This window comes from Dermacentor albipictus, chromosome 1 (genome assembly GCF_038994185.2).
Source record: "Dermacentor albipictus isolate Rhodes 1998 colony chromosome 1, USDA_Dalb.pri_finalv2, whole genome shotgun sequence".
NCBI classification, from domain to species: domain Eukaryota; kingdom Metazoa; phylum Arthropoda; class Arachnida; order Ixodida; family Ixodidae; genus Dermacentor; species Dermacentor albipictus.
Genome location: NC_091821.1, coordinates 332,117,456 through 332,144,605, shown reverse-complemented (window position 1 = coordinate 332,144,605; position 27,150 = coordinate 332,117,456). Strand labels below are relative to the sequence as shown.

The window sequence follows — 27,150 nt, the reverse complement described above, 5'->3', positions numbered from 1 at the left end:
AGCGTATAGCGTACGCACGCTATACGCTATTTTATAGCGTATACGCAACGGTATAGCGTGCGCTGTACTAAAACTGCCTAATGGGCTCAATTTCCTGTCATCCCGATGTAGGCAAAATACAAAAACGCTCTTGTAATTATGTAAATGCACACGGTATAAACATCTCCTAAATGGTTAAATATTATCCAGACCCTCCATGGTATTGCGTCGCTCATAGCTCATGTATTGCTTTGTGACGTTAATCCAAACGAGACAGAATTTCACAGGAAGATGGAAGCTTGAAGTGATGAGCAGTGGTGGTAGAGCAACGCATGTCGCAGGACGCTTCGACGATGCGTTGTCTGCTCTTTGTGACAGTAGACGCGATGAATCAGCAGATCGTCTTGTTCAGTGCAAAAACATGCGTAAAGCCTCGTTGACGCATGAAGTAAAAGCGGCAAGACGTCTTGTTTGACCTTGTCTCGAAGAACAGAAATGTCGCCCTGAATTAAATGCGATGACACTTCATCTGCAAAATGTGATCTATGCGCGTTGTCTATGTCCGTGATGCTGAAATTGATTATCTCTGCGGATACTTTGTTAAATGATAATTAAGACGGCGGACAGATGTGCTTTTACTACTGCTTTGGAGACGTCCAAAGCAGTGGTAGATGGTGTGTGACGTCCTTCAGTATCTCCTGCCGCATCTCTCTTTATTTTTTTTTTCTGAGACACACTTTATCCATACAAGCTGCGGGCTTCAAATTGAAATGAACAGAACATCAGTAATTTTCGCAATGCGCCCAGTTTTCACACATACTTTTAACTTTGCATACACATCACACTGGGCATGTTCAACATCAACAATAAATTTTCGTAGACATTAACTCAAACTCAAAACGTCATTTAATTACTTTCACAATTCTCAGTTGCCCGTGCTATAACATTATATAGGCGTTAACCGTGAGTTTACTTAGTATAGTTAGAGTGCTGTCCTTCTGCTTAATTTTCCAAATATAGCGTTGCATATTTGGTATTTGTATGTCTGTCATACAGGTTGCATTCGAAGACGCTTAAATAAGTTTTCTACGGTATAATCAGAGGAGGAGCGAGTCAGGACTTCACTGTTTTCCTTGGAGGCTGTAAAAGTTATGCCTGTTAATCAACGTCGTAGCCCCAAACCAATACACAAAGTTCATCTAAGAGATGAGAGAAAGTAAGGCGAAGAGCGTCCGGTTTGCTACCCTACACGGTGGGTAAGGGAAAGAGGGAAATAGAGAAATAGGGAGAGAGTGAACACTGAGGACAAGTGACTGCGCGCACGCGGGATGGTGCACAGAACTGCTGACCCTTTTCGCGGAGCAGTTCGCTCTCGAGAAACGAGATGGCGCTTTCGGCCGCGCGCCGCACTTTGTCACTGCGAAAAGCGCACGAATACGAAACCATTACCCCATTACCGCTTCTGTCCTGTTTGTGTGCGATAAGCTGTCGGAAATGCAACTGGGTTGACGGAAATCTAGTCGGCACAGCTGTTGGAAATGCAGCTGAAGACGTGTGCCGTATATGGCAGCAAAAATGGTGACTCGCGCATTAAGGAATGGAATGAATAGTGAGACCAAGTTTACGGACCGTTGCTACATGCGGAACACCTGTGTTGCCGGTCCTCCTCGATGCACGACTAATGTAGATAAAAAAAAAATTCATTTATCGACAAGCGTTGTATCGCTATCCAAAGAAAAGAATTCAACCCCGGAACGTCGGCAAAATGAGAACAGCTCGTTAAACAATGACAAAGGGTGTAGTTTCGCTTCCTGGTATAGTAAGATTCGCGCACGTTATCTACACACACCTACCCAAACTCGTGCGCCAACTTACGCACACTCTACGCCAACGTATTTATATGCGAATGGGCGGACCTTGAATGAATGTGCAAAAGCATGGGTGACAGCGACTACGCCGACATCACAGGAATGTTCGAAGCTGAATGTTTCGTGACGGTCAACAGGAGTAATATATCTTTTTAAAATGGACGTTTGGGCGAGTTGGTAAGCCATATTTGAAACAGAACAGCGCGGTTTTGACGGGGACAGCAGGGAGATACGACACGGACGAGCGCTGACTTGCAACTGAAGTTTATTGCTTGGAACAAAGAATATATAACAGCTCCAACCAACAGGAGAAAACAAAAAACATACATATAGTCACAGACTGCGACAACAAGGCTTGCCACCCCTATTCTAACGCGTGAAATCATCGAAGCAGCGCACATCGCCTGGTCAAAAGAGGCATGCGTCAGTAGTCCCTCATTATCGATTACTTCCAAAGAACTGGCATTTTTAGCGGGGGGGGGGGGGGATAAGATGATTACAGTTATCTGCCTGTTCTGTGATTAGTGCAGATCTTCACCGTCGCCTTCATAAAGTGTTCACATCTGCCGCCTCCCGCATCCTTCGCGTCGCTGATGGAGGGATTCCTGCCCTTCTTTGGGTGTGCATCGCACATGTTCGCATTGCTAGTCATCCCACTTCAGACCAATTAGCCGTCATTAAGAAGGGCCCCATGACCTAATTCTCGGCTTAGATTTTTTTGTCCAGTCATTCTGCCCTAAATGATTGTGCGACCGGTGCTCTTCAAGTTGAGCTGCCCCATCTTCCCGATATTCCAGCCGACATGCCAGCACGCTTATCCTCTCGCCATCACGTTCGCTTGCCGCTTCAAACTGCTACATACGCTGAAGTCTTCACATGACATTCCCGCTGGCGACTACATCTTGTCTCCGCTTACCAACGTTCTGGAAAAGGTGACGTGAGAAGGAAACGCTAATACGTTGGGGTTTACTACAATAGACACGACAGCGGTTGGGGGCAAACGGGATAAAATTAAGTTCAAGATACGGTACGGTACGTTCCTGCTATTTCTGAAAAGGAAACACCATGCAAATTTGTCAAGCGGACACATTAAGCAAGGCGTGCTGAAGCAGAGCCGCATTAAAGCGCACCCTAGGGTCTAGGCGACACTACGGAACAGGTCCCACGTCAAATCAATACTCCTGTGGCCGCCGCTGTAGCTTTGCGGCTATGGCGTTGCTCGAAGTCGCGAGTTGATCACGACCGCGCCAGCCGCATTTCGACGCGGGCGAAATAGAAAACGCTCGTGCACTTGGGCTTAAGGACACGATGAAAAACACCACGGTGTCAAAATTAATTCCGAGTCCGCCACTATACGGCGTGCCTTATAATCCGATTGTGATTTTGTCACGTAGAGCCCCATAATTAAATTATAGTCTAATACTTCTGTCACGATGCGATGTGCCATGTGAGGCAATGAATATGCTCAACCCTCTCAGAGGTTATCAAATATGGCGCGCAACAGCGCCTGAAGCAAACAACTCTTCCTTTGTGTTTTGTGTACTACGCAGACAAACAGCAGTGGTGCGCGCAAGGTAACGTTTAACATCAACTGACCACTCTCATGTTGGACTTAACGTTGAATTAAGCATTCGCCGCCAACATCACCGCTAATTATCGTCAATCAAAGCAAACAACAGAGAAAGGTTTGTTTAAACCGATTGCCACAGTGCGTGCGGTCCGCATATTTTAGGAAGCGCACTTAGTGTAGCAAGTTGGCCTTCATGCACTTTATTTGTTTTAAATACTGCTTGACGAATACTGAAAGGAGGCAAGAGTGTGGCGACGGAGCCTGTGTGCGTGGCTTGGGCTTATGTGGTTATGACGTCACGCGCGTCGAAGTTGCCGGCGTGGCTGCAGCAGCGCTTGTGGCATATGCACGGGAGGTGCGGTGACCACGGCGGCGCTTGGTCGGGGTAGCGTGGTGCCGAATTAAAAAAAAAAAATACTGATTTCATGATGAATGCAGCCCATATGCACTCCCTCTACGCAGCCTAGTCAGCTTCGCTGGTAATCCGTGCCCATACGAATGTTGCGGCCTCACCAATTCTTTCATATCTACTTTGCGTCTACTGTGCCATCAAACATGGAGTAGTAATAGTTGCGTTCGGCTTGTTTTCGCAATTTAGCAAGGTTATTATTGCATTTTTAAAACTATTTCAACTTGTCTGTGTAACGGCTATTCAGAAACACATGGTTCAGAAACACATGGTATAACCTATTGTCTATTACCATTTTGCATAGCTTATAGGATATCCATTCTTTGTGAGCACGCTTAAGTTTCTTTACATACGTGTAAGTGATATGTGTCTGTGCACTGAGCACAAGATTCTAATAAAGCGGTTTATGAAACGGTGACGAATAGGAAAGTATGTTGGTGCAGCTCAATGAGGTTATTTCGCCACAAAAGCAAGAGGACGTTTGAGAATTTGTGTGCTGAAAATAAATTTCTCTTTTCACGTGGCACCTCTGTTTGAATCCTCTAGCAATAATTAAGTCAATTGGCAAAGGATCCCTAACGGTCATACCGATCGCACTATGGTGTGTATAGTAGGCTAGCAGAGTTTGTTATAAAGAGGTGGATGCTGTAGAGGTGGATGCTGTAAAGAGGTGGATGCTGTAGTAGCTGTAATACGAGTCAAGATATTCATGACGTTTGAAATTCCGTGAAAAAGAAGAAAGGTTAGACAGGTCAGTTTGTTTGTTTGTTTGTGTTTATGGCCATGTAGATGTTCAAGCCACCTTCCAATACTAATGTACAATTTTTATCGTTCACAAACTAAGCAATGCATTAAAATATAATGATGATTTCCTCAAAAATAGCCCAAACATGTTGTGTGGTACAGGTCAATAATCGAGTGACATTAAGAAAGCAACTAGATGAATACAAGGTAAAATATAAAAACTGCCTGGCTACCCAGGCTGAGTTCGTTCTGCATATTTATCAACACAAGAGCCGTGCACGTACGGTCATTGCAACCGATATCGGCAAAGCGTACTACAACATAGATTACGAAACCAATCTTTCAAAACGTGAAATGGCGTGGCTTGTCTCTGCGTGTAAGCCGCACTCCACATAACATTTTCACTTCCCGTATACGCTCTCCCTTCGTGTCGATGGCTAGCCAATACGATCTTTGAACCCTAACAGAAAGGTCGGACCTCGCTCCTGTTTTTTTTTTTTTCCACCTGACCACTATTCCTCCGGAATAGACTCTGCAAGACATCCCCCACATTAATTTTGTAACAGAGTCCAACGACCCGGTCATTTCGTCTACAAATGAATTCGTTGAGACCTACGCCCGCAGTGCAGGTTTGGAAATTTATGCTATCAAATTACGTTACACATACGTAGTTGAGTTATATCATAAACGCCTATCTCTAAGTTTCATCTTCGTTTTGGAACGTTCCCACCGCGTGAAGTAGGAGGCGTACGGATTCTTGGCCTCCATATTCACCAGTGTGCAACAGGGTCAAAGTAGTTAAGCAAAAAAAAAAAAAAAACACGCCAAACCTGGCCTTGCACCTTGTGCGAAGTAATGCCCCTAAAGGTGGAGGAGCGCGCACTGAGACAGCCCGGGACACTGTTTGGTTTACACTGCAGCCGCGCATAGTCTATACCAGGTTCTATTTCACCGGTTTGCACTAAAGACACGGGGGACCAGATTGGAGTCATCATTCGGGACGCGATGAGAGCAGTCACTGATCTCCGGCGCGTTAATACCCCCCCCCCCCCTCCTTCTATTCGCACGTTCAGAACACGCCCAGCTGAACACCAGAGCGCCAAAGAGTTCGAGTTGCTATTGAAATTTTCACTTACTTCCACAAGATATGTCACTACCGGTATCTCAAGTCGATGTACTGCCCCGTTGAAGATATACTTGCGTGACAGACAACAAGATATCTAGACCGCAAGAATAAACGTAAGCGCAAGGCATCTCTAAATGATGTTGCCTTAGACCAATCTGTATAATGCACACAGACGCTGCTGTTCCACGTGGCGGTGGACGAACAGCATGGGCCGGCCCTACGCATTTATCTATCTATTCAAAAAATTAACAAGGGATATATAAGATTGATGTCTCCGACTCTGATCTACTTGGACACCAAGCCATACATGGCGCCACTAAGGCGGCCTGATGTTTATAAGACATTACTTAAGTACACATATAAATTGATTCACTGAACCGTGCACATGTACCTCATGAAGAACGGTGAATTGGCTGACGCTACAGCAGCATGCGCTACTGGATACTTTAGTTAGCTCGCTAGGATGTGTGTTACACGCTTGTTTTCGTATGCGAAAATTCAGCCCTGGTTTCCCATAGTGCACTAAATGGGCTACAAGTCACCAGCAGAATCCAAGGGTGAGCATCTCTACGTGTAATCTGATAAGTTTGAAATAATCTAGGTGTGCGCACCGCCATGATAACGTCCGTGGTGCAGTTCTATTCGTTCTATTTGCCCAAGCAGCCAACACGTAAAAAAAAAAAAACACGCACACACACAAAACGACTAAGTGCCGTACTTCATTGACACCTGCGCTTGAGAGGCTGTCGTACGCAAACGCGAGGATTGGTGCCGGAAACAAGATATATATACCTAAGGTGGCCTTTAGCGCAGCTATCGGTGTACGCGATGAAGAGCCCGAAATGCCTTTTTAACACGTCATTATATCGCCATATAAGATGTACAGAGAGCAAAATGCCACGCAAAGCAAGATACCAAAGACCTGCTCACGTCTTGTACTCCGTGTGGTTCAATGAACCAGAAAGAACACGCACTTCTGAAATCAAAAGGGAGAAATTATACAGCGTGTCCCGCATAACTTGTTCCACGATTAAAAATATAAGAGTGCCCACGTAGTCTTGACATTACCTAGATTCTGACCGGCTACGTGGCATTCGAATAGTTTTAAACTCTAGGTAAAGTTACCTGGGTGTATATATATAAAATTAAATTCTGGAGTTTTACGTGCCAAAACCACATGTTTATGAGGCCCGCCGTAGTGGGGGACTCCGGAATAATTCTGACCACGAGGTTCTTTCAGCTGCACCTAAATCTAAGTACACTGGTGTTTTCGTATTTCGCCCCCATTGAAATGCGGCCGCCGTGGCTGGGATTCGATCCCACAACCTCGTACTTAGCAGTCCAACACCATAACCACTAAACAACCACGGCGCGTGATTAATAAGGATAAAACAAAAGCTCGTATTTAGACCTAAGATCACATCAAATTATGTTCACCACACGGTAACATCATAATGAACTCCTGCAATATCGAAATTTTTCGAAGAGCTTAAATAGTACATGCAGTCGCTTCAGACATATTGCTTTCTACAAAATTCAAAGTGGTGCTCTATAACTTTTTATTTATTCACACTTTAATTATTGTCATATTGTGTGGTGTACCGCTTCCCAATCAAGTGTACAACATATTCACAAACTACAGAAAAAATCTGTTTACCTTATTCATAATGTCTCTTATGCCTCTCCAATGGCGAATTTGTTTCGCAATGCTGAAGTAATTATCATATACAGTATGTACAGGCAAGGTTAAGCATCAAATTTTTAAATGAGACTGAATATAACGTAAATAATTTGAGCATGGCAGCCCATTTACAAAACGGAGTTCCAAGTTAAACTACACGACACGCAAAAGCTTAGTTGTGCCGGCTGTTAGTTTCGGCCTGGTTAACAGCGCAATTGTTACACTCTGGCTTCTCCTTTAAATAGCTACGAGCGAAGCAATTTTGACTTATTCACTTGTACTCATCGATAACAGCGTATTAAATATGTATATATAATCAAACTTCTATATTCATGCATTTATTTTGTTATTTTAGTAGTCTGCAAGCACACAGTGTCTGCTATGTTCATGAGTGTTCTTATGATTGGTTGTCATGACTGTTTAATTGCTCGAAAATAGCGGTATTGGCCGCGAGGACTCACGGAGTCGCCATCTGTCGGAAGCGCCTCGCTTGCGTAGTGTGAGGGATAACGCGGAGCGCTCTTCATAGGTTTGGCTGTAGGCGCTCAAATAAAGCACCATGTCGGAGCCCTCCTGGACATTTCTGTAAGCACTCTAGAAACGAGGGAAGTTTTTCACTGTCAAAATTATAATTTTGGGCAAACAGAAAGCACAGGATCGTTTACAGACACCACATCCTTACCCAATAGGCACAGTAAATGCCTACTGCGCGCGGTCACTGCGATGGAGTCTTCCAAACCGGTTTCTTGTGTGAAAGGTAGGCAGTCGCTGAGAGCAAATTATGTGACATATGTTCTTGTACTGGGCTGTCTGTGTAACGAAACGGAGCGTAACAGAACGAAGCCTCAATGCAGAGACTGGACGGGTTCGTAGCGACCGACTGCGTGTCTGCATGCATGTCCGTGCACAATATTTCGCTTTCGCTGCGAGCACGTTTTCGCACCATGCCGTGAGCTTTAGGCCGCAGCGTATGAGCACTTGACTGTATACGCAAGCAACCAATGCGGCCTGGATACTATCAGAGCTGTTCAAAATTAAGTTCGTTACATCTAAGGACTTTGATGCCTAGGGCGACTTTCGATATACCGTCGGGACGATTCAATCTTCTCTTTTCTATATTCTTTGACGTTTCAATATCATTATTCCTCAAGTTGCGTCGCACTTAATGCCTATCGCTCTTCTCAGCGAGCAATTTCCGGCTTTTTTTTTTCTTAATAAACGACTTTCATTGTTTGGTGCTAACACAAACATGAGCATATGCAATGCCCTTCTTCAATGTGCTTCTTATCATTCCCTTTCCATTCCAGTCAACTTGCCAGTATCTAGCATCAACCTGTTCATAGACCAGAGCTTCATGACATCAGCCGGTCAACGCGCGCGCGCGAGCGTCTCAGTGGGCGCTTCCTGCTACTCACCGAACATCGCAGCCCTGACGCCGCAGCAGAAATCTTCCTCGAGTAAGTGCTTGCTGCACACTTGGGTTGTAGCCGATGGATGCTTGCTGGTTTTAAGTTTCGCGATCCAAGCTTCGTGCAGCTTTTTGTCCTGTGGATACGCGTGAACGCTGACACCGGGCTCCCTTGCGTACGCCCGGCACCTAGCGGTAGCCTACCATGTTGGACGCCTTCAAAGGCAGCCACTACCTGTTATAGTGCTTTCAAGTGTTGTCAAGCCGACACCCGAAGCGGGAAAAACTCCCCACTTAATCAGAACTGCAGCGCATACGGAACTTGGAACTTTCGTTTTCAGTTGGCTTCGGCGCTACCGAAGCAGCCGACGCGGCCGCTCTGTCCACGTGATCCCTCATACCATGCCACACCGATGGCAGCGCCAGCTCTTCCAGTGGTGGAGCTCGCTCCCAATAGTATGTTGCATAGGGATTTCTCTTGCAAATATTTTTTTGTGTCCACCATTACGAAGTGTTTAAAGGGCTGCGAAATTGTCAAGCTGTCTAGGGAGCTGTTTTTCACACAGCCTCAGAGCCTTCTGTTTGCGTTTTCGTATAGACAAAAATAATGATTACTTTATTGAAGAAGCCGGTCAGCCAGGCGCATCGACGGTGTTTCGTACAGGGTCTTTTCTGGCTGTTCGCAGGGTTAGACCCCCGCAACTGATTAACCAGGTAAATAAATGCCTTGACAACTGCAATAAAGAACTTGAAAATGACCGAAGGCCCTACTTCAATGTAAAACATATTTTCTCCACAGTAATACAGACATGCTTACATAATAATTAAACAGCCCACAACTCCGCATAAACTTCGCCGGAAAGGCTCAGTGGTTATGGCGTCCTGTTGTTGAGCATGAGGTGTCGGCTTCAACGTCAGCAGCAGTGCCCGATTTAAAATGCAGCCCGAATGCGAGAATCTTCGCGTACCTACAATTTAGACGCACGTCAAAGAAACGTAGGTGCTCAAAACAATTTCCTGGTCTTCCATGACGGTGTACTTCCTGGCCCTAATGCATGCTTTCGAACGTTAAGCCCAATGAATCACAGATGTGAAGGCAGGGATAAAAATAAGGAGCACGTCATTCTCAGACTTGAAAAATAACCTATACACTAAGCAAAAAAAAATACATATATATCAACGGACGCAGCGTGCTAACAAAGGTAAGCATCCCGTGCTCGAAAGTCAGCAAAATAAAACAAAGAATTGCGATGAGAAGGTCAATGACGTGATCAATGACGTGCGAAAGCTTTCCAGGTGAAAGTTGTTTTGAAGCAATGGAAGTGTTCCAGAGGTTCGGACCTGCTGTTTGCTACAGCAAACAGCAGTACCTAATCATCTTGTGAGATAGATTTTCTCTAAATTGACGTTGAAGCGCACACGTCATAGACAGCATACTCATTGGTCTGTCGGAGCGAGCGCAGCAGCCTATTAGTAGATTTAAATGACGATATGTTTTCACATTTGCAGCTACGTTAAATGTCTGTACTTGACCGTGATTTGCGCGTCGCGAAACACCTATAAGACGGTGGAGATACACCAGAGCTTTTAGTCGACTACTACTCGTCAAATCAGCAGCTACAATCAACGTGAGTTACCACAGCATGTTGTTGTTTCTTTATTAGTATCCGAAAATTCCCCAGGTGTGGGATCTTACATTAGAGACGAGCCATTATTTAGTGATAATGATGCGATGACAACCTCGAAACTGTATGGATCAGAGTGAGGCATAACGTCTTTGGAGAAAGCTTTTTTGTACAACAGCTGGCACAACGCATTCTTCGGAAAAAATTATGCGGGAACTCCCACACTAAATTAAAGTTGGCCCACCGCTAAATTTCAAGTTGGCCCACCCCCAAATTTCAGTTCGACTGCCCCTGCTAGAACCGTCGAACGTAACCCAGGGAACGGTTGTTTTCGTTAGTGAGATTTTGTTTATGAGATGACCAAGAGAGATTATTTGAAGGATAATGCCATGGTACTTGCATGCGTCTACAGACGATATTTTGGCGTTTCTGATAACATGCTTCGGCAGACAGCTAGTAAAATTATTAGTGTTTTATTAGTATACCCATTGACAATATAGCCACAGCAGATAATGTAGATATAACGCGCATGAAAACGCCGGACTTTTCTTTGGGCATGCAATAATCTTCCCCACCTTCCTAGCATCCGGCACCACTCCTTGCCATAACGACTGCAGAAATATGTGACGCAATATTTCACTAACAATTATTAGGAAAAGCGAAACAATGTCAGGGCAGTTATTCGACGAGCTTTGTCATGTTTCGGCTGGAATTATAAGGTTCGACTCTATTGTGTTAAACACGTTGCTGAGTTGATCAATGCAAAGTACTTCGGATGCTGGTGTAAAGAAACGGAAGGTGGCCGTGACGGTTGATATCATAACCTGAGGCTATAAGGAGGATCAGTCAGCGGCCAGCTATTTCAGTTGAATATACACACCTGGTCAATAATACCTTAATGTGCGTAAGTTTGAATGGCGCTTCTGTTAGATCTTGACGAATTTAATGATATGACTAGTGTACTTAAGCGTTTTGGGAGCGGGTTATTGCGGTATCTTGTAATCAGTGGCTTTCGAAAAGCCCACGGAATGATTCGTTGAGTTGAAGTGCGCGAATTTCACAGTATTAAATGTGTTCGTCCCGGCTTTAAAGCGGCGTGAGCGCTTTGAACATACACATGTGCAAAAGTTAAGTTTCATGTTGCAGCGCTGCAGTAACTCTTTCGGTATGTTTTAAACCAAAAAATACAAAATTAGACCTTTGCGCCCTATTCCCTGATTCACCGGCAGATTATTGCCGATTAGTTATTATCAGTTAGACGAGCGGCAGTGACGATTCCAACGCGGTTGCGCATTCGCTGATGGGACTGTACACAAAAGTTGATGTATTTGAAAAGTCAGAAAAACGTGATGCCACTAGACAGGCGTGTTTACATAGCGCGCAGGTTTTAGCATAGCTCAGCGGAAATCATTATCCTCAATGCGATAAATACTCTGAAACTCATCAAGCTCTGCACATACAATAGGCAAAACCACGCGTGCAAGTCTACGCGGCAAATTGTGTATTCGCTTTCTCGGTAGGTCGGGTCTTGTAGCTTCCGTCTCACGGCATCTGTATATTGCGTTAGCTGGGCTCAGTTGCGGCAGTTTGCTGTTAAATTCTCACCGCTCTGCACGTTGCCCGTGCGTTTTTTTTTTTTTTACGCGTGCGACGTTGGCGCGACGTTGACACAAGACGCCTGCGTTGAGCTCGCCCCGCGTGCTGAGTGGGCACACCAGTCGCCGAGATGATGCGTTCGGAGATGTGAATGGGCCAATCCCGCGGCAGGCCGCTATACTCACTGTACTCGGTGGCAACCTGAGAATCAGTACAAGCTGAACCGCAGTGCGGCTGCCTCCTTGCCACCGCACTATGAAACATAGTTCCTGAGACACGTCGACATTGAAAGAATTTCGTTTCCTCCGGGGTGTCAAGCAAAGGAGCAAACGTAGTTGGCTAGCGAATCAATACATATCCTATTAGAGTTAGACTGTGATTCATTTACCACTGTATTTTTGGGTTGTCACCATCCGCAGTGCACGACACGTATACACGGACGTTGCGCGATCAGTGCTGAAATTACTTCTGACTGTACTGCCAGGAGCAAAACGGGATGAACCGGGGTCAGGTGCCTCAAATAGGTTGCTCAGTGTTTCGAAAGATGTGCGTCTGCTTTGTCAAAAGCAGCTTTGTCGTCCTTGGAGCGCTTAACTGGTTAGTAAAGGGACACCACGAGGCGTCTCTGGTGACAGCGGCAATGCGCCTACGCTTTGTTTCAGCACCATTCTTTGCATTCCGGGGCCTGCACCAGCGAATGCACGTGACGTCCCTCCACAAGTAACTCAACACAGCCATCACATAACGTCATCACATCACTTTATTACCTTAAAGACCCCCGTTTATGGTGTATTACATAAGAGGCTGGCTAACAAATGGAGGCTACAAATAAGTCTTTATGCGGAACAGTGTGCTGTCACGTTTTCTGAAAAACTTGATGGATACGTGATGACTGCAATGTCTCGGGGAAGGCCATTCTAGTCCACTACTGTATGAAGAAAAAATGAGGCAGCGGAGGTGGTAGTGCGAGCACGTGAGCGTGCAAATTGATACGGATGGGTAGTGCGATGGGATATGCGCGTCGGTGGGAGGATGTAAGGCGCGCGATTGAGGAAGCTGTGGAAAAGCTTGTGAAGCAAACAGAGGCTGGCAATGCGGCGATGCATGGAAAAATTTGGAACACCAGGTTCGCGTTTGAGGGATGATATGCTTATGTCATATGAGTATGAAGAATGAATGAACCTAGTGTCATGATTTTGCACGGATTCTAATTCGTTGATTAAGTATACCTGGCGCAGACTCCAGATGGGCGCCGCATATTCTAGTTTAGAACTGATTAGAGATTCATACGACGCGAGAAGCTTTATGTCCTGTTGGGCGTGACACAAATTACGCTTTAAAAAACCGAGAGATCTGTTCGCTGATGATATGACCTTGGTGACATGTGCGCGCCAGGAAAGATCGCAGGATAAGGTGACGCCAAGGCACTCATAGGATTGGACTTGTTCAACAGTGGAGTTAGATATTACGTGCAAAAAAAGCAAAGGATTACGCTGGCGTTGAAATGAAACGAGTTTGCATTTAGTGGGATTAAGCTTCACTAGCCAAAGGTCGCACCACTCCTCTACACGGTGTGGAGCGCACTTCGATAAGAAAGGTTAGTAATTGTGCGATAGCTGACGCAATAGTCGGCAAACATACGGGTATGAGAAGATACATTGTTGGGTACGTCGTTAATATATATGAAACTGAGAACGGTTAGTAAGACATTCTGAAATTCATTCGAGAATGTGAGGGTGTAGGTTGAACTGGGCAAGTTTTAGTAACAAGCGTTTGTGTGGTACTTTGTCGAATGCTTTAGCGATGTCCAGAAATAGTGCATCAGTCTGTTACGGTCAAGATTGGAATGTAAGTCATGAATAAATATTGCCAGATGAGTTTTACAGGATAAAGATTTACTAAAGCCATGCTGGGAACAATGAAAGAAATTGTTCGTGTCCAGGAAGTGCATTATGTGAGAGTATATGACACGTTCCTTGATTTTGCATGGGACGCTCGTCAGTGAAATGGGACGGTAGTTCAAAGGGGATTCTTTGTTACCTGATTTCTGAACCGGTGTGACCTTTCCCACTTTCCAGTCGTCTGGCAAAATTCCTGTTTCAAGCAAGGGAGAACAGCATTGAAAAATACACTGCAATAATTCGTTTAGTATTTTTTAACAGTTTAGAATTAATTTCGTCTACACCAGCCGATGATTAGAGTTTGATTTTGTATGAGGCACGAAATGCCAGCAAAAGAGAATGTCACTGGGGCCATCATTGGTAATGTTGTAGTAGGTGGCATAGGAAATCGTAAATCATCTTCTTTAGTAAAAGCGGATGAGGACGCGATGTTATACACTTCAGCACAATGAACGTCGCTCACTTCCTCGCCATTATCGTTCGTAAGTCGTGTTCGTAATCGTGTGTCGGTTGCGGGTTTATGACTTCCCAACTTTGCTTATGAAATTTGGCCCAGCCTATCCGAGGCACATAACGATGGCTCGTTCCTTGTTACTTACAGTGTTTCTATGTACCGGCCTCTACATGCTCACTTTGGCTGCATACCGGGTAATAATAGTTGTTTGTTTCGCTTTGGTTCATTCCTATCAAACCAGTTCAACAAGAAACATGTGTCCGATTTCCACTGCGCTGCCCCCGATGTCGAGGCTGGAGAACCGTACAGCCTTGGTGACCGGAGCCGGAAGCGGCATCGGGCGGTGTGTGTGCGAGGTTCTAGCAGCGGACGGAGCCCGGGTGGTCGCCGCGGACTGCAACGAGGACGCCGCCCACGAGACCGTGTCCACGCTTGTTGGGGGTGAGAAAGGCGACGAAGCCAACTGCGTTAGCCACACCTCGCAAAAGCTTTTTTTCTATAGTTTCTGGAACGGCTGTAACTTCATCTTCACCAAAATTTTGATCTTTTCGGCTCTCTGTCGACTGCTCTGTTACTCGCTCATAATTTAGTTGCTCATCAGTTATTCATGGCTTGCGACTCATTCACCTTTGAGGAGCGGAAACTTGAAATAACATGCCGCTCGAAGTTAACACGAACCGAAACTGTGTTTTCTACATACACTGCTAAATTGTACAATATATATTGTTGCGGATTTTTTATTTGATTGCCCAATGTTATGCCGTTAGCGCTCCATAAATATTTTTAGTTCCATTTTGTAAATATTGGCATGGCTTATTCGGGAAACGCTTGCTTGTTCGGACTGCTCGGTACGCACGTGAGAAATTCGAAAGCAGCACGCAAAGAAACACTGCCAGTGATTCTTGTTGGTAGTTTGTGCTTGCTGTCTGATTTCCAATTTCTCGCTCTCAGGTCAGAGTGATACGACGAGGGAGTGGCCCGTGTTATGCAGTGCTAGAATGTGGCGCACGTATATCATTTTGTAACCAGGACTGTGCAGCTGAATAATTCACAGATTTTTCGATAAATTTGGAATAAATATTTTACCCCCTCAATTGGTTCAAGTCTCGTTAGCCACGTAAGCTATAAACGTGCGCTCTTAAAATATTGCGTCAATACTTGTTAGGGAAGAGAGAGAGAAATAGAGAAAGGCAAAGGAAAGACCGGGAGGTAAACCTATTTCCGGTTGGCTACCCTGTACTGGGAGAGGGGCAAAGGGATGCGATAGGTGAGAGAGAGAAAAGGTTAAAAAAGGAAAACCAATGACACACACACACACACACACACACAAACACACAAACACACACGCACACGCACACACGCACACACGCACACACGCACACACGCACGCACACACACACGCACACACGCACACACACACACACGCACACACACACACACACGCACACACACACACACACACACACACACACACACACACACACACACACACGAACAGTTTCTTTGGGCACTGTCAAGCGGCCTGTAAAGGCGTTCATAGTGTTACGCAGTGTCACCGTACAATCATACGTCACACAGTGTACAGTCACACTTTGTCAGAAAGTCTCGTGTCTTTTAAGTACCGCAGCAGTGCCTTCATAGCGGATGGCGTAGATGTTCGCGGGCAGTTTCCAAGGATGGTATTTTCTGTCATTGGGCGTTTGTCCAGTTTGTTTAGGGTGGCTGAGAGGACTGCTCTTTGCTGGTTGAAGCGAGGGCACTCACAAAGAAGATGTGCGATTGTTTCGTTGCACCCGCAGAAGTCACAAAGTGGGCTGTTGGCCATTCCGATAAGAAAGGAGTACGCATTTGAAAATGCTGCTCCTAGCCATAGACGGACTAGAAGGGTGCGGTTACGTCGTGGAAGGTCGGGCGGAATACGGAGCTGTAAATTAGCGTCTAGGGTATGAAGGCGTGTACTTGTCAACTCGAATGAATTCCACTGAGCTAATATCAGGTCACGCGCAAGTGCGGAAAGTTTTTTCGCTGCGTCGGCTGTCGAAAAAGGAATGGCAACGCAGTTGACGCCGTCATGGGCAGATCGGGCAGCTGCGTCTGCTCGATCATTGCCATGATCAACCACTGATATATTATATCATGTCATTCGTCAACTATGAAATGGTGGTCTTCTCTAATCTCTGAGTCGAGTTGCTTATGCGATCCATGGCGCAGTGCTGAGAGTACAGCAGGTTGACCATGCATAGGGCGGTTCCTCCTGAATGAAATGAAGAGCCGCACGCAGGGCTACCAGTTGAGCAGCTGTCATTGATGATACATGTAACGTTTTTAGCTGTATTTTGACGGATCTTGTTGGCATCACCACAGCGGCAGCTGAACTTGCAGGTGTGACTGAGCCATCGATGTAAACATGTGCGCGACCATTGTGCACATCATGCAAAAGTCCTAATGTGGCCTGCTTCAGGGCAAAAGACGGCATTTTAGCTTTCTTCGTGATTCCTGGGATGGTGAGGCGTATTTCAGCTTTGCGCAGGCATCATGATGGTGAGGATGGTCTTTCTGCAGGCGTGTAGTTCGATGGCAACGAGGTACGATTGGCAACAATTATACGACTGAAAGTTGTGTGTGGCCTTTCTGCGGGTAAAGCGGCAAGATTGTGAGAGGGTAGTCGGGCAACGTACCGAATATGCGCTCTGAGCGCGTCGGTTGCCAAGTACGTTGATATTGGGTAATCTCGAGCTCTTGTTAGGGAAAGTTCCAGCGTTGGTGCATCCAGTCTTCAATCGTTGGAAGAGTGGATGACGGCCCTTTGAAAACCCGTGACAGCGTTAATTTCCAACACATGATTCTTCAGACACGTAAAGCTATGAGGCAAGCTGCGTACATAGCTCGAATATCTTCGAGTACAAGCAGGCGTCAGCCTCTCGACGAGGAACCTGTGGCATAGGAATATGTCCATTTTATTCACGAGTGGCTGATGCCAGTTGCATGTAGCTTTCACCCAGGCACCTGATTATTGCGAAACACCAGTATATTCGTTGTCACAAACGAAGCTGTGGGTACCTGGGACCACACGCGAAAAATATAGATGACCCCATCAAAGATACGCAATGATTGTCTCGTCTTAAATGCAGCCCTCCGATTGCGGGCCGAAGAGGCGTTGTTAGGCTGTGCTTCCAAACACCAAAGTAGGCCATTACTGCCAACATTCATACTCAGAAATGATAACGTTGCTATGTTTAAACAATTGCGAATCTTCGCCTCTAATAAGGTTGAAATTTTTGGCATGCTAGGCGCTTCGCTTGCGCAAGACAGATTTACCAAAAAATGAAACATAGAGATAAACACAATAGAACAGTGCCACCTTCTGGGGAATCATATTCGCATGCCTTGCACATATAATCCGCAGTAAGCTGCAGACCTCTCAATAGGCCGCTCACCAAAGCCACAATAAGCATTATTGCAAAAAAAAAATGCATTTCGCCATGGTGCACGAGAAGTCGTAGGAGCACAGATTAGAAGCCGCATGGTGTATCGTAACCCCGCGATCACTTCCCGCAGGCGCTTGTATAGCTCCGCACAGAATATGTGCGTGTCATCGCAGCAGTGCCTTTCAGACGGAGTTAGATAAATATAATTAAGGGAATTGGTTGCAATCTAGTGTTCAACAGGCACATACGATGACCTCTCATGCGTGTGCCTCACGCAAGCCTCTATTGCCTGAAACTTGGTCATTAACTATGCATATTTCACTATATGACGGCCTCAGAAACAATTTGCGCTGTGAAGATAAAGCTGGCTTACATCTTTTTGATAAGGGCTTTTAACCTTGGGAAATCTATTGAATTTTCGTAGGAGCATATATTCTAAAGCTATCTGATAAGTCGCTACTTGAGGAATTTTCTTTTCTGCACTGATTCCAGGTATGTATGGCACGATTTCCAGTGGGGACAGTGTCCATGGTGAAATGTTTCGCGGCATAATTTGTAACGCCTGAGCAGGAATCAAAATAGATATGCTTCCGACGGCCTGCCCAAAGCTAGATGTAGCACGGGTTCTGGAAATATCCTTTAAAAAGTGAGTCTTCGTATGAATGACGTTGCGGAGGTGTACCTGAAGTGTCTCCTGCGAACATACCACTTCCAGAGGCAGGCATCCAGCTTCTGCTACAGTCCCTGAGCGGGACGACCCCTTCGAAAGGCCAAGACATACGCGATGGCAGTTGCTTCGTGCTGCCTCGAGTTTCCTCTAGCTTGTGGGAGATATTTTGTGCAGGATCTGGAGGTAATATCGTAGTGTTCCGTCGACGTAGGCCTTATGGAGGAGCACCATTGATCGACAGTTGCTGCCCCCCTGTGATCCGGCTAAAAATCGGAATACGTGCGACGCCGAGGAAATAGAATAGAATAGAATAGAGCTTTAGAATATATGCACAAAGAATAAGCAGCCGCAACGCACATTTTCACAGATGGCTCTACAACTCCACATCGTTCATCATGCGGACTTTTTGTTCCCTCTACAGGGCAACGATTCTCGTTTCGTCTTGAGCGAGTGACATCATCTACTTCAGCGGAGCTATATGGCATTAAGGAGGCCCTTGTGTATGTACTTCGACAGCAGCCGCCAAATACATGGGTGATTTTCACAGACTCAAAAGCAGCCCTACAAAGTATGTGGAACAGGCACAAGCGTTGCAATAATCAACCAGCAGCATGTGACATTGCTTATCTTCACACCACAGGGCTAAGATTGCTGGGCATTGCATAAGGTTCCAGTGGATACCTGGCCATGCCGGTATTTCGGGAAATGAAAGAGCGGACGAAGCTGCCAGAAATGGACCCCAATACCGCAAGTTCAGAAGAACATATTTTACAAAAGCCGACGCTTCAACCATGGCAAAAAAATATGCCTATCAAGAAAAAGACCGCATCTTGAATCTGCCGCTTCACCAAGATAACTTCCTACGTTACATTGACCCAGAAATGAGACCGAAAATTCCACGACCACTTCCTCGACACTTAGAGACATTGTACCATCGTCTTCGACTGAACTTGGCATACACGAACAATGATCTGTACCGCATAGGACTTACCACCAAAACATACTGTGATAACTGTCGCAACTTAGAGACAAGTGAGCACATATTACTAGAATGGCCCGCGTACCGCGACGAGAGACAATTTTTTGAGCACCAAATGGACATGATTTGCCACGAACCGTTAACGTTACCGAGCATCTTAGGTCCAATGCCCGGCCCTTCAAAACAGCGACGGGTTTTGGATTTATTGTTTAAATACTTGACAGAAATTGGTCAAATAGGAAAGCTTTAAAAATTGCATCCTTCCTTTACAAAAGCCTAAGTTTACCCGCCATGTCACCTGTAAAAATTAGTATCAGGTCCACTCGGACATTTCATATTTATTTTTATCCTTTTTTTTCTCCCGCTCTTTTCTGGAATCTTTTAATCCCATTCCCCATCCCTATACAGAGTAGCATGCCAGCGGTTATGTACGCGCCGGCAAAATTCTCTGTTTTTCTAATAAAGAGCCCTCTCTCTCTCTCTCGTAGGAGCTGGGCGACACCTGGCCTTGCACGTCGATGTCAGTAGCGAGGCCTCAGTAAAGTCTCTCTTCAGTCGCATACGAGATTCGCCGGGCCTGCCAGCAGTGAGCATCGTCGCTTGCTGCGCCGGAGTCAAGAACATTGACAGCGTCGTCGACACGAAGCCCGAAGCCTTCGACCGCGTTATATCAGTTAATCTAAAGGTACGCCATAGTTATCAGCCCATTAGTTATGCACAATACGCCTTCTCCCAGGACTAGGCACTTTGAGCAGCGCTTGACTTGCTGTAGAGTGATTCATAAAGTGAAAGTACGAATGAACAGCGAGTACCAACAAGCAGTCGAGGCCCTGTCAGCCACCTTTATTTGAATTATCCGTCACCTGGCGTTAGCCGACTCATGGAACGGGTATTGTAACGCTGGATAACGATATTAATCAAAGCAAACAAAAGGAGAGAGTTTGCTTGAAGGAAGGCAGAAGAGTGGGTGGAAGATTGAGCATTCCAGTTTCCTGCTCTGCACTGGAGAAGTTGAAAAAGGGTAATAAAAGGTGGCGCGAGGGATGATGATGACTTGGTAGACGTATGGCATATGGTGGGAGGCGCCTGTAGAGAGCTATGAGTAATGGCATACAGCAATAAAACTCGCCAAGCACAAATTCACCAAGAAATAAAACTCCGACGGAATTCTGTACTTACTCGTTACGGAGCAATAAGTATCGACAAAAAGGAAAGGAAATAGGCTTTTCGGCAGGTTTAGTGAACATTATCAGGTTTTTGCGATGCTCGCACGCGATTACCCGTTATATAGTTGTCGTAGATAACATTGTCAGAAGCTTGTTGGGGGTAGAAACTAAATCGATAGAAAGAATTCATCGCATTGGTAAACAAAGCGAAGGCCGGGTAAGACCAGTCATTATGAAGTTCATGGATTATCGCGAAAAAGAGAAAGTAATGCGCAACTGTAAAAAACTAAAGGGCACTTCTTTCAGTATCAATAATGACTACTCAAAAGAGACCGTTGATCTCAGAAAGAAATTATGGGAAAGTAGTGCGCCGGACCGAGCTAAGGGGGCACGGGTATCACTCGTGTATGATAAATTAAAGATAAATGGACGCATGTTTGTTTGGGATCAAGAGAAAAATGAACGGCGTCTGTATAAAAGCCGGAGTGACAAGATCGATAAAGACGTAACAACTCCAACAGCAAGTGCGCATGACCGGCATGAATCCTTTGACTCGGATAGTTCTGCCAGCAGTTCAAGAAAACCGCCCCACTCATAGCTACGAATTCTTGTGCAAAATGCCCGTAGCATCGTTAATAAAGTCACAGAACTAGAATATATTCTACTGACGCATAGTCCCCATGTAATACTACTTACAGAAACATGGCTGCGTGAGGGAATACGCAGTGATTGCATTGTTCCTTCCGGGTACAAATTCTTTAGGTGGGACAGAGATTCACGAGGCGGTGGTGCTGCCATCATAGTTAAAAATTCCGTCCATGCTTCTACGATTGAATCTAATGTTCCCGAAAGTGTATGGTGTAAGCTTACATTCGAAAACAGAACGTACTTCATTGGCGTAGTATACAGACCACCTGCGTCTTCGCCAGCGTTTCTGGAACTGCTAAGCGAATTCTTGGTTGACCATGTTAACAGGAACACGAGGCTGATAATGGCTGGGGACTTTAATTTGCCGCACATTAATTGGCAAAGTTTATTGCCCGGCGAGACAGAAACAGTTAGCTCGGAAAAGCTCTTGGAAATAAAATTTTGTCATGGCTTCGAACAAATTGTTCAAGAACCAACTAGAGTTACAGAAAAGTCAAAGTCATTATTGGATCTTGTTTTCCTATCGCACAACATAATAGATTATGCATTAGATATATTGGAGGGCATATCAGACCATAAAATGTTGTCTTTGGACATACAGACCAATGTGGGCAGTATAGGGAGACCGTTTCTACCGGTAAAAGTAAAAGACTTTAAAAATGCAGATGACACCGCCATTATAGATTTTTTAGAATTACAGTTTAGTTACTTCGAGCAGGCATCGAAGAGCGAGTCTGTGGAACAACTGTGGCAAAGATTTAAAAGTAGCATCATAGCTTGCGTCGAGCACTTTGTTCCAACTCGTATTAAGAAAACGCGCAAACGAAACCCCTGGATAACACGCAGCATTATCCATATGAAACGGAAAATTAAAAGACTACGAAAACAGAAAGTGAGAGCGATGGAAGTTGCAGCTATAAAAACTGAGATGAAAGAAGCTCTTGTGAAATCGAAAAAACAGTTCTTTGATCACACGCTTGCCAACTTTCTTAAAAGTTCACCACACAAATTTTGGCGTTACTTCAGTGAAAGAAAGGAAAAAGTTGAACAGATCGAACATGAAGGGGAAGTCCTGACACGAGTTGAAGACTTAGCTGATGCTTTCAATCGCTTCTTTCAATCTGTTTATACGACAGACAAAGGTGATAAGATAGGCGAATACATGAACGGCGACATGAGGACCGCAATGGAATCAGTTATTGTCAGCCGTGAAGGTGTTTTACAATTGCTTCTTGAAGTAGACGCGAAGAAGGCAAGCGGACCGGATGGTCTACCAACTGAATTTTTGAAACGATATGCCGAATGGGTTTCCTTTTACTTAGAGATAATATATGCGAAGTCAATTGAAACTCGTTCACTTCCACAAGACTGGCGCAATGCAATAGTAATTCCTGTTTTTAAAGGTGGCAACCGTATGCAAGTAAACAATTACCGACCCATATCCCTGACGTCAGTTTGCTGCAAGGCTCCAGAACACGTTATTGCAAAGCATATTATTAGTTTTCTTGACACTAACGAGTTACTTTCCACAATTCAGCATGGATTTAGGAGCGGTCTTTCTACGGTGACACAGTTAACAGAAACACTCCATGATTTCTACCTGAACATGGATGCACACCTACAAACAGACGTAATAAGCGTTGATTTTAGGAAAGCTTTCGATAAGGTTTCCCACCGTAAATTACTTTTTAAGCTCGATAAAATAGGAATAGGTAAAGAAGTAATACAATGGATAGAGGCCTATTTATCTATGCGTCAACAGTCCGTAAGGATTGAGGATTGCATTTCAAATCCATTGCGTGTGTACTCTGGGGTTCCCCAAGGTTCCGTTTTGGGACCAATACTTTTTTTGTTGTTTGTTAATGATATCGGTGCACTAGTCGAACCGCCTGTTAAAATGAAACTTTTTGCTGATGATTGTTTGATTTATTCGCCAATAGGTTGCGAAGATGACCAAATTAATCTAAATAGATGCTTACAGGCATTAGACGAGTGGTGTTTAACATGGGACATGGAAATAAACTATAGCAAAACAACATTTACGCATATTCGCTCAAGCAGGAGCAATTTTTCCTTCATATACCACATCGGAAACCATCCTCTGAATAATGCAGCTTCTTTCAAATACTTAGGAGTCAGTATTATGCACACATTGCAATGGCACTCACACGTTGATAATATATGCTCTAAGGCAAATCAAAAACTATACTTTTTAAAGAAAAAAATGGAATGCGCTACACGGGACGTGAAATTAACAGCCTACAAAACTTTTGTACGACCTGTCTTGGAGTACGCTTGTGTTGTGTGGTCCCCTCATCAGAAAGTCCTGAAAGCAAAAATAGAAAGAATACAAAGATTGGCAGTCCGTTTCATATGCGGTAAATACCGACGCATGGAGTCTGTTACAGCCTTGTTAAAATCGTGTGAACTAGAGCCTCTGGAGGAACGCAGAAGTAAGCATAGGCTAAAGTTTCTTTTTAAAATCATGAGTGGGCGAACGAAAATAAACAAGGATCTATATCTACAACCCCCAGGACGGAGATGCGATCGTCTAAACAATAGCAGAGCTATTCAACCTTATTTAACACGTACTGATGCTTTTCGTTTCTCCTTTTTTCCTGACACAATTGAAATGTGGAACAGATTGCCTGATGCAGTTGTGAGCAACGAGGGCTCTGCCGAATTTGAAAATGCGTTGGATACTTTCTTTTACGAGAATGTATACTAAATTGTTGCTGCGAGCACTTTCGTTGACTTTCCTTTGTATAACTACTGTTATTTGCTTTTGTTAACTTCCAAGAGCGCCAGTGCATTTGTATGTTACATAGAAAGAAAATTATGTATCATGTATTCTTGACACATCACCCTCCCTGTAATGACCCCAACAACGGGGTTGACAGTATCAAATAAATAAATAAATAAATAAATAAATAAATAAATAAATAAATAAATAAATAAATAAATAAATAAATATTCGAATTAATAACTGATCCGTGCATGCTTTCGTGCGCAGGGCACATTCTTGACTGTGCAAGCAGCAGCCAGCGAGATGCTGTCCCGGGGTGTGCGGAAGGGCGCCGTGGTGACGCTGTCCAGCGTTGTGGCCCGAACGGGTTTGAGCCGACAGTGCGCCTATGCCGCGTCCAAGGCGGCCATCGTGGCCTTCACCAAGACGGCGGCGCTGGAGCTGGCGCCGCACGGCATCCGCTGCAACGTGGTGATGCCAGGCTTCACCGACACCTCCATGACAGCCGACGTGAGCGACAAGGACCGCGCCTGCGTGGTGGCCCGCACGCCCCTCGGCAGGGCAGCCCAACCCGAGGAGATTGCCAGAGCCGTCCGGTTTCTCTGCGACGAGGTGGATAGCTCATTCGTCACTGGAGCAGCCCTCGACGTCACAGGTGGTCTTCACATGTGACAGTGAGAACTGTGAAATCTTCGGCGACCGACACTGAAAGAGCTCTCACTACGACAACGTCAGTTTGTAGAATGGCAGTGACAACTGATTTTGAAAATGCAGTTAGAAATGTAATTTTCCTGAGCCCTTAGGCCAGAAAAATAGGCTATACGCCTTTCAAATACTGCATTTATCGCAGGTACATTTAACCACCACCTTTGGAAGGGGAAACGATTTCTGCAGCTCTGATGGAAAATTGGCTGGACTGTCCAATTTCTTCCTTGGTATGCGTACAGCCTTCTCGTTTCGAGAGTTTCCATCAACGTTAGTGGTGGTCTGTGCATGTTAACGCGAAATCAGAATTGAGTGTGTGTGAGAGTGAGACGAAAAATATGTGGTTGGCTCCTCTTACAAAGGAATCGTCGGAACACGAAAGTGAAACGTGTCTTCAGAGAAGCTGAAGCTATTGCATGTTTGCTTCGTGAAATCATGGTCCGCTGCAGTAAAATGAGCGCGATTTGCGGACCGGCGACTGTGATGCAGGTTTGCTTAGAGCGCGGCCTGTTGGCGAGCGGCGTCCTGCTGCCGAGTCGCTTCGGCGAAGGTATGGGCTTTTTGGTCCGGCTTCCGTAGTTTCTTGGGCAGCGAGTTGAGCCGCGGCGCGCTCAGCTTCAGGAATGCGAGTGGCATGCGTTCGCAGCGTGCAACGCGAACGCACGAAGGCGTTCTGCTTCACGCTGGCCTGCTTCTCGCCGGAACAAAGCGTGCTTGGCCCGTCGACGTCATTGCCTTCCTGCGCCGCTCAGTGCGGCAGTTTTTCTTAGTTGGTGCCATTGCAAGCGAAGCAGTAGGCGGCGTGTGATAACTGCTGATGTGTGTTGAAGCTGCACTCCGCAGCCGACGAGGCGTCACTGGCTAATCGGACGCGAAACCCAAACCATGCGCGGAAACTGCGTCGTCACCTCAGCAGAAGGACTACACCGTCTACACCAGGCTACACCGCGTTGGAGCCTCCGCTGCGCTGAGACAACCGAAGAGCTCACTGTCGGCGCTCGTTAGTGTCATGATGCAGTACTTCGGTTCACCGCTGCTAGATTGACCACCTCGTCTGCACATTTCCCTCTGCGATGACCAGCAGTTCCTCGACCCCAAACCACGTTAGATCATCTGGACTTAATTGCCGTTATAGCAACCGCAAGTTGTGTCAAACAACTAAGGTGATTCATGACACGGAGAAACTGCTATGTGAACATTTTGGGAAATTGTCGAACCGAGCAAAGGAGAGAAAGAGAGACAGAGGAAGAAATAAAAAAGCGGCGCGGAATGGTGTAGCAAAGAACTACACCGAGAGTTACTATTCTTTTTTGGTAATTTGAATCAGACTTCCTCAACGGAGTTTTCGAGATGCCTTGCTCCTTAGTAGCCAAAGTCCCATACTTTCGTCTGTTTTAATAAACACAGATAACCTTGCACGTCTTGAGGCCACCTTCTCAATAAAGTCCTTTTTACTACTAATAAACACCGCCCCAAACAGTGCCTTATATGTTGTCCCTGCTTATCTGCACTCCGCCTACACGCATAAAGCTTGCGCCCGAATTTGCAGGATCGGCGCATCAGATAGCTGCATGGCGGTGCGGCTGCGCTCTGATGAAGATAGGAAATTTTCAAGGGCCTGCATAGGAGAATGGCAGTAAGAAAGGAGCTGGAGCACAAGTCAAGACGAGCGAAGAGATTTCTGTGCATGCGTACATAGTAAGTTTACCCGCGTACTGCCTCCCCATCCACATGAGAACTATTCAAATAGCAAGAGAGATGGAGAGAAACGGCGAAAAGCATACAGGTTGTTTAACTAGAATAACTGTCCTGTTGGCTACCCTCTAATGGAGGAACGGGAAAAGGTGGAAAATATGAGAAAAATATCAAATAAATTAGTATGTGTATGAATATATGCGAACTAAAAATTTCTGTTAATCACTAGCGTCACTCAACGCTAGCAACAAAGAGTTGTACGAGTGTACCTTTCGCTGGAAATAAGCTGGGGAAAAATAACATTTGGCTGGCTTAACTGATTGCGCCACACAGCTCAATCCAACGACCCTGGAACAAAGGCTGTTGATCATACACAATGCAATGGAATGCAATACAATATAGTTTATTCGCCCGTTTTTCAAACACATAAATCTGCTGGTCAGCCTAAGCACTTATTACTTTTCGGCGGATCTGGCAGTTGGTGGATACATCAGCAGTTACAAGAGAAAGAGAGAGAGAGAGAGAAAGAATGAGGAGGAGGAGGAGGAGGAGGAGGAGGAGGAGGAGGAGGAGGAGGAGGAGGAGGAGGGAGAGAACTTATTTGAAAGAAAGCAGAGAGGTCGGCCTGAGCTAACGCGCTGAGGGGGAACGGGGACAAATAGGTGTGATGGGGGATGATTATGACGTAGAAAGGGGGATGCACAAGGGTGAAAGCAAGTTCAATATTCTGATGATAAACATTAAGAAATATC

General features: G+C 45.4%; 1 protein-coding gene across 2 annotated transcripts in view; it reads left to right on the top strand.

Annotated features, from left to right (window-relative positions):
• LOC135909910 ((3R)-3-hydroxyacyl-CoA dehydrogenase-like) overlaps window positions 1–26,190 on the top strand; it is a 31,403-nt gene extending 5,213 nt beyond the window's left edge. The window contains exons 3-6 of one of the 2 annotated variants that reach the window (XM_065441924.1): window positions 8,685–8,834; window positions 14,603–14,802; window positions 19,927–20,123; window positions 24,266–26,190. In XM_065441924.1, coding sequence (XP_065297996.1) covers window positions 14,616–14,802; window positions 19,927–20,123; window positions 24,266–24,670 — 789 coding nt within the window. In that variant the 5' untranslated portion in view covers window positions 8,685–8,834; window positions 14,603–14,615 and the 3' untranslated portion in view covers window positions 24,671–26,190. Of the gene's footprint in view, window positions 1–8,684; window positions 8,835–10,307; window positions 10,414–14,602; window positions 14,803–19,926; window positions 20,124–24,265 lie in introns of those variants that run through there. The other variant, XM_065441930.1, reaches the window with a different exon arrangement.
• Window positions 26,191–27,150: the final 960 nt, after the last annotated feature.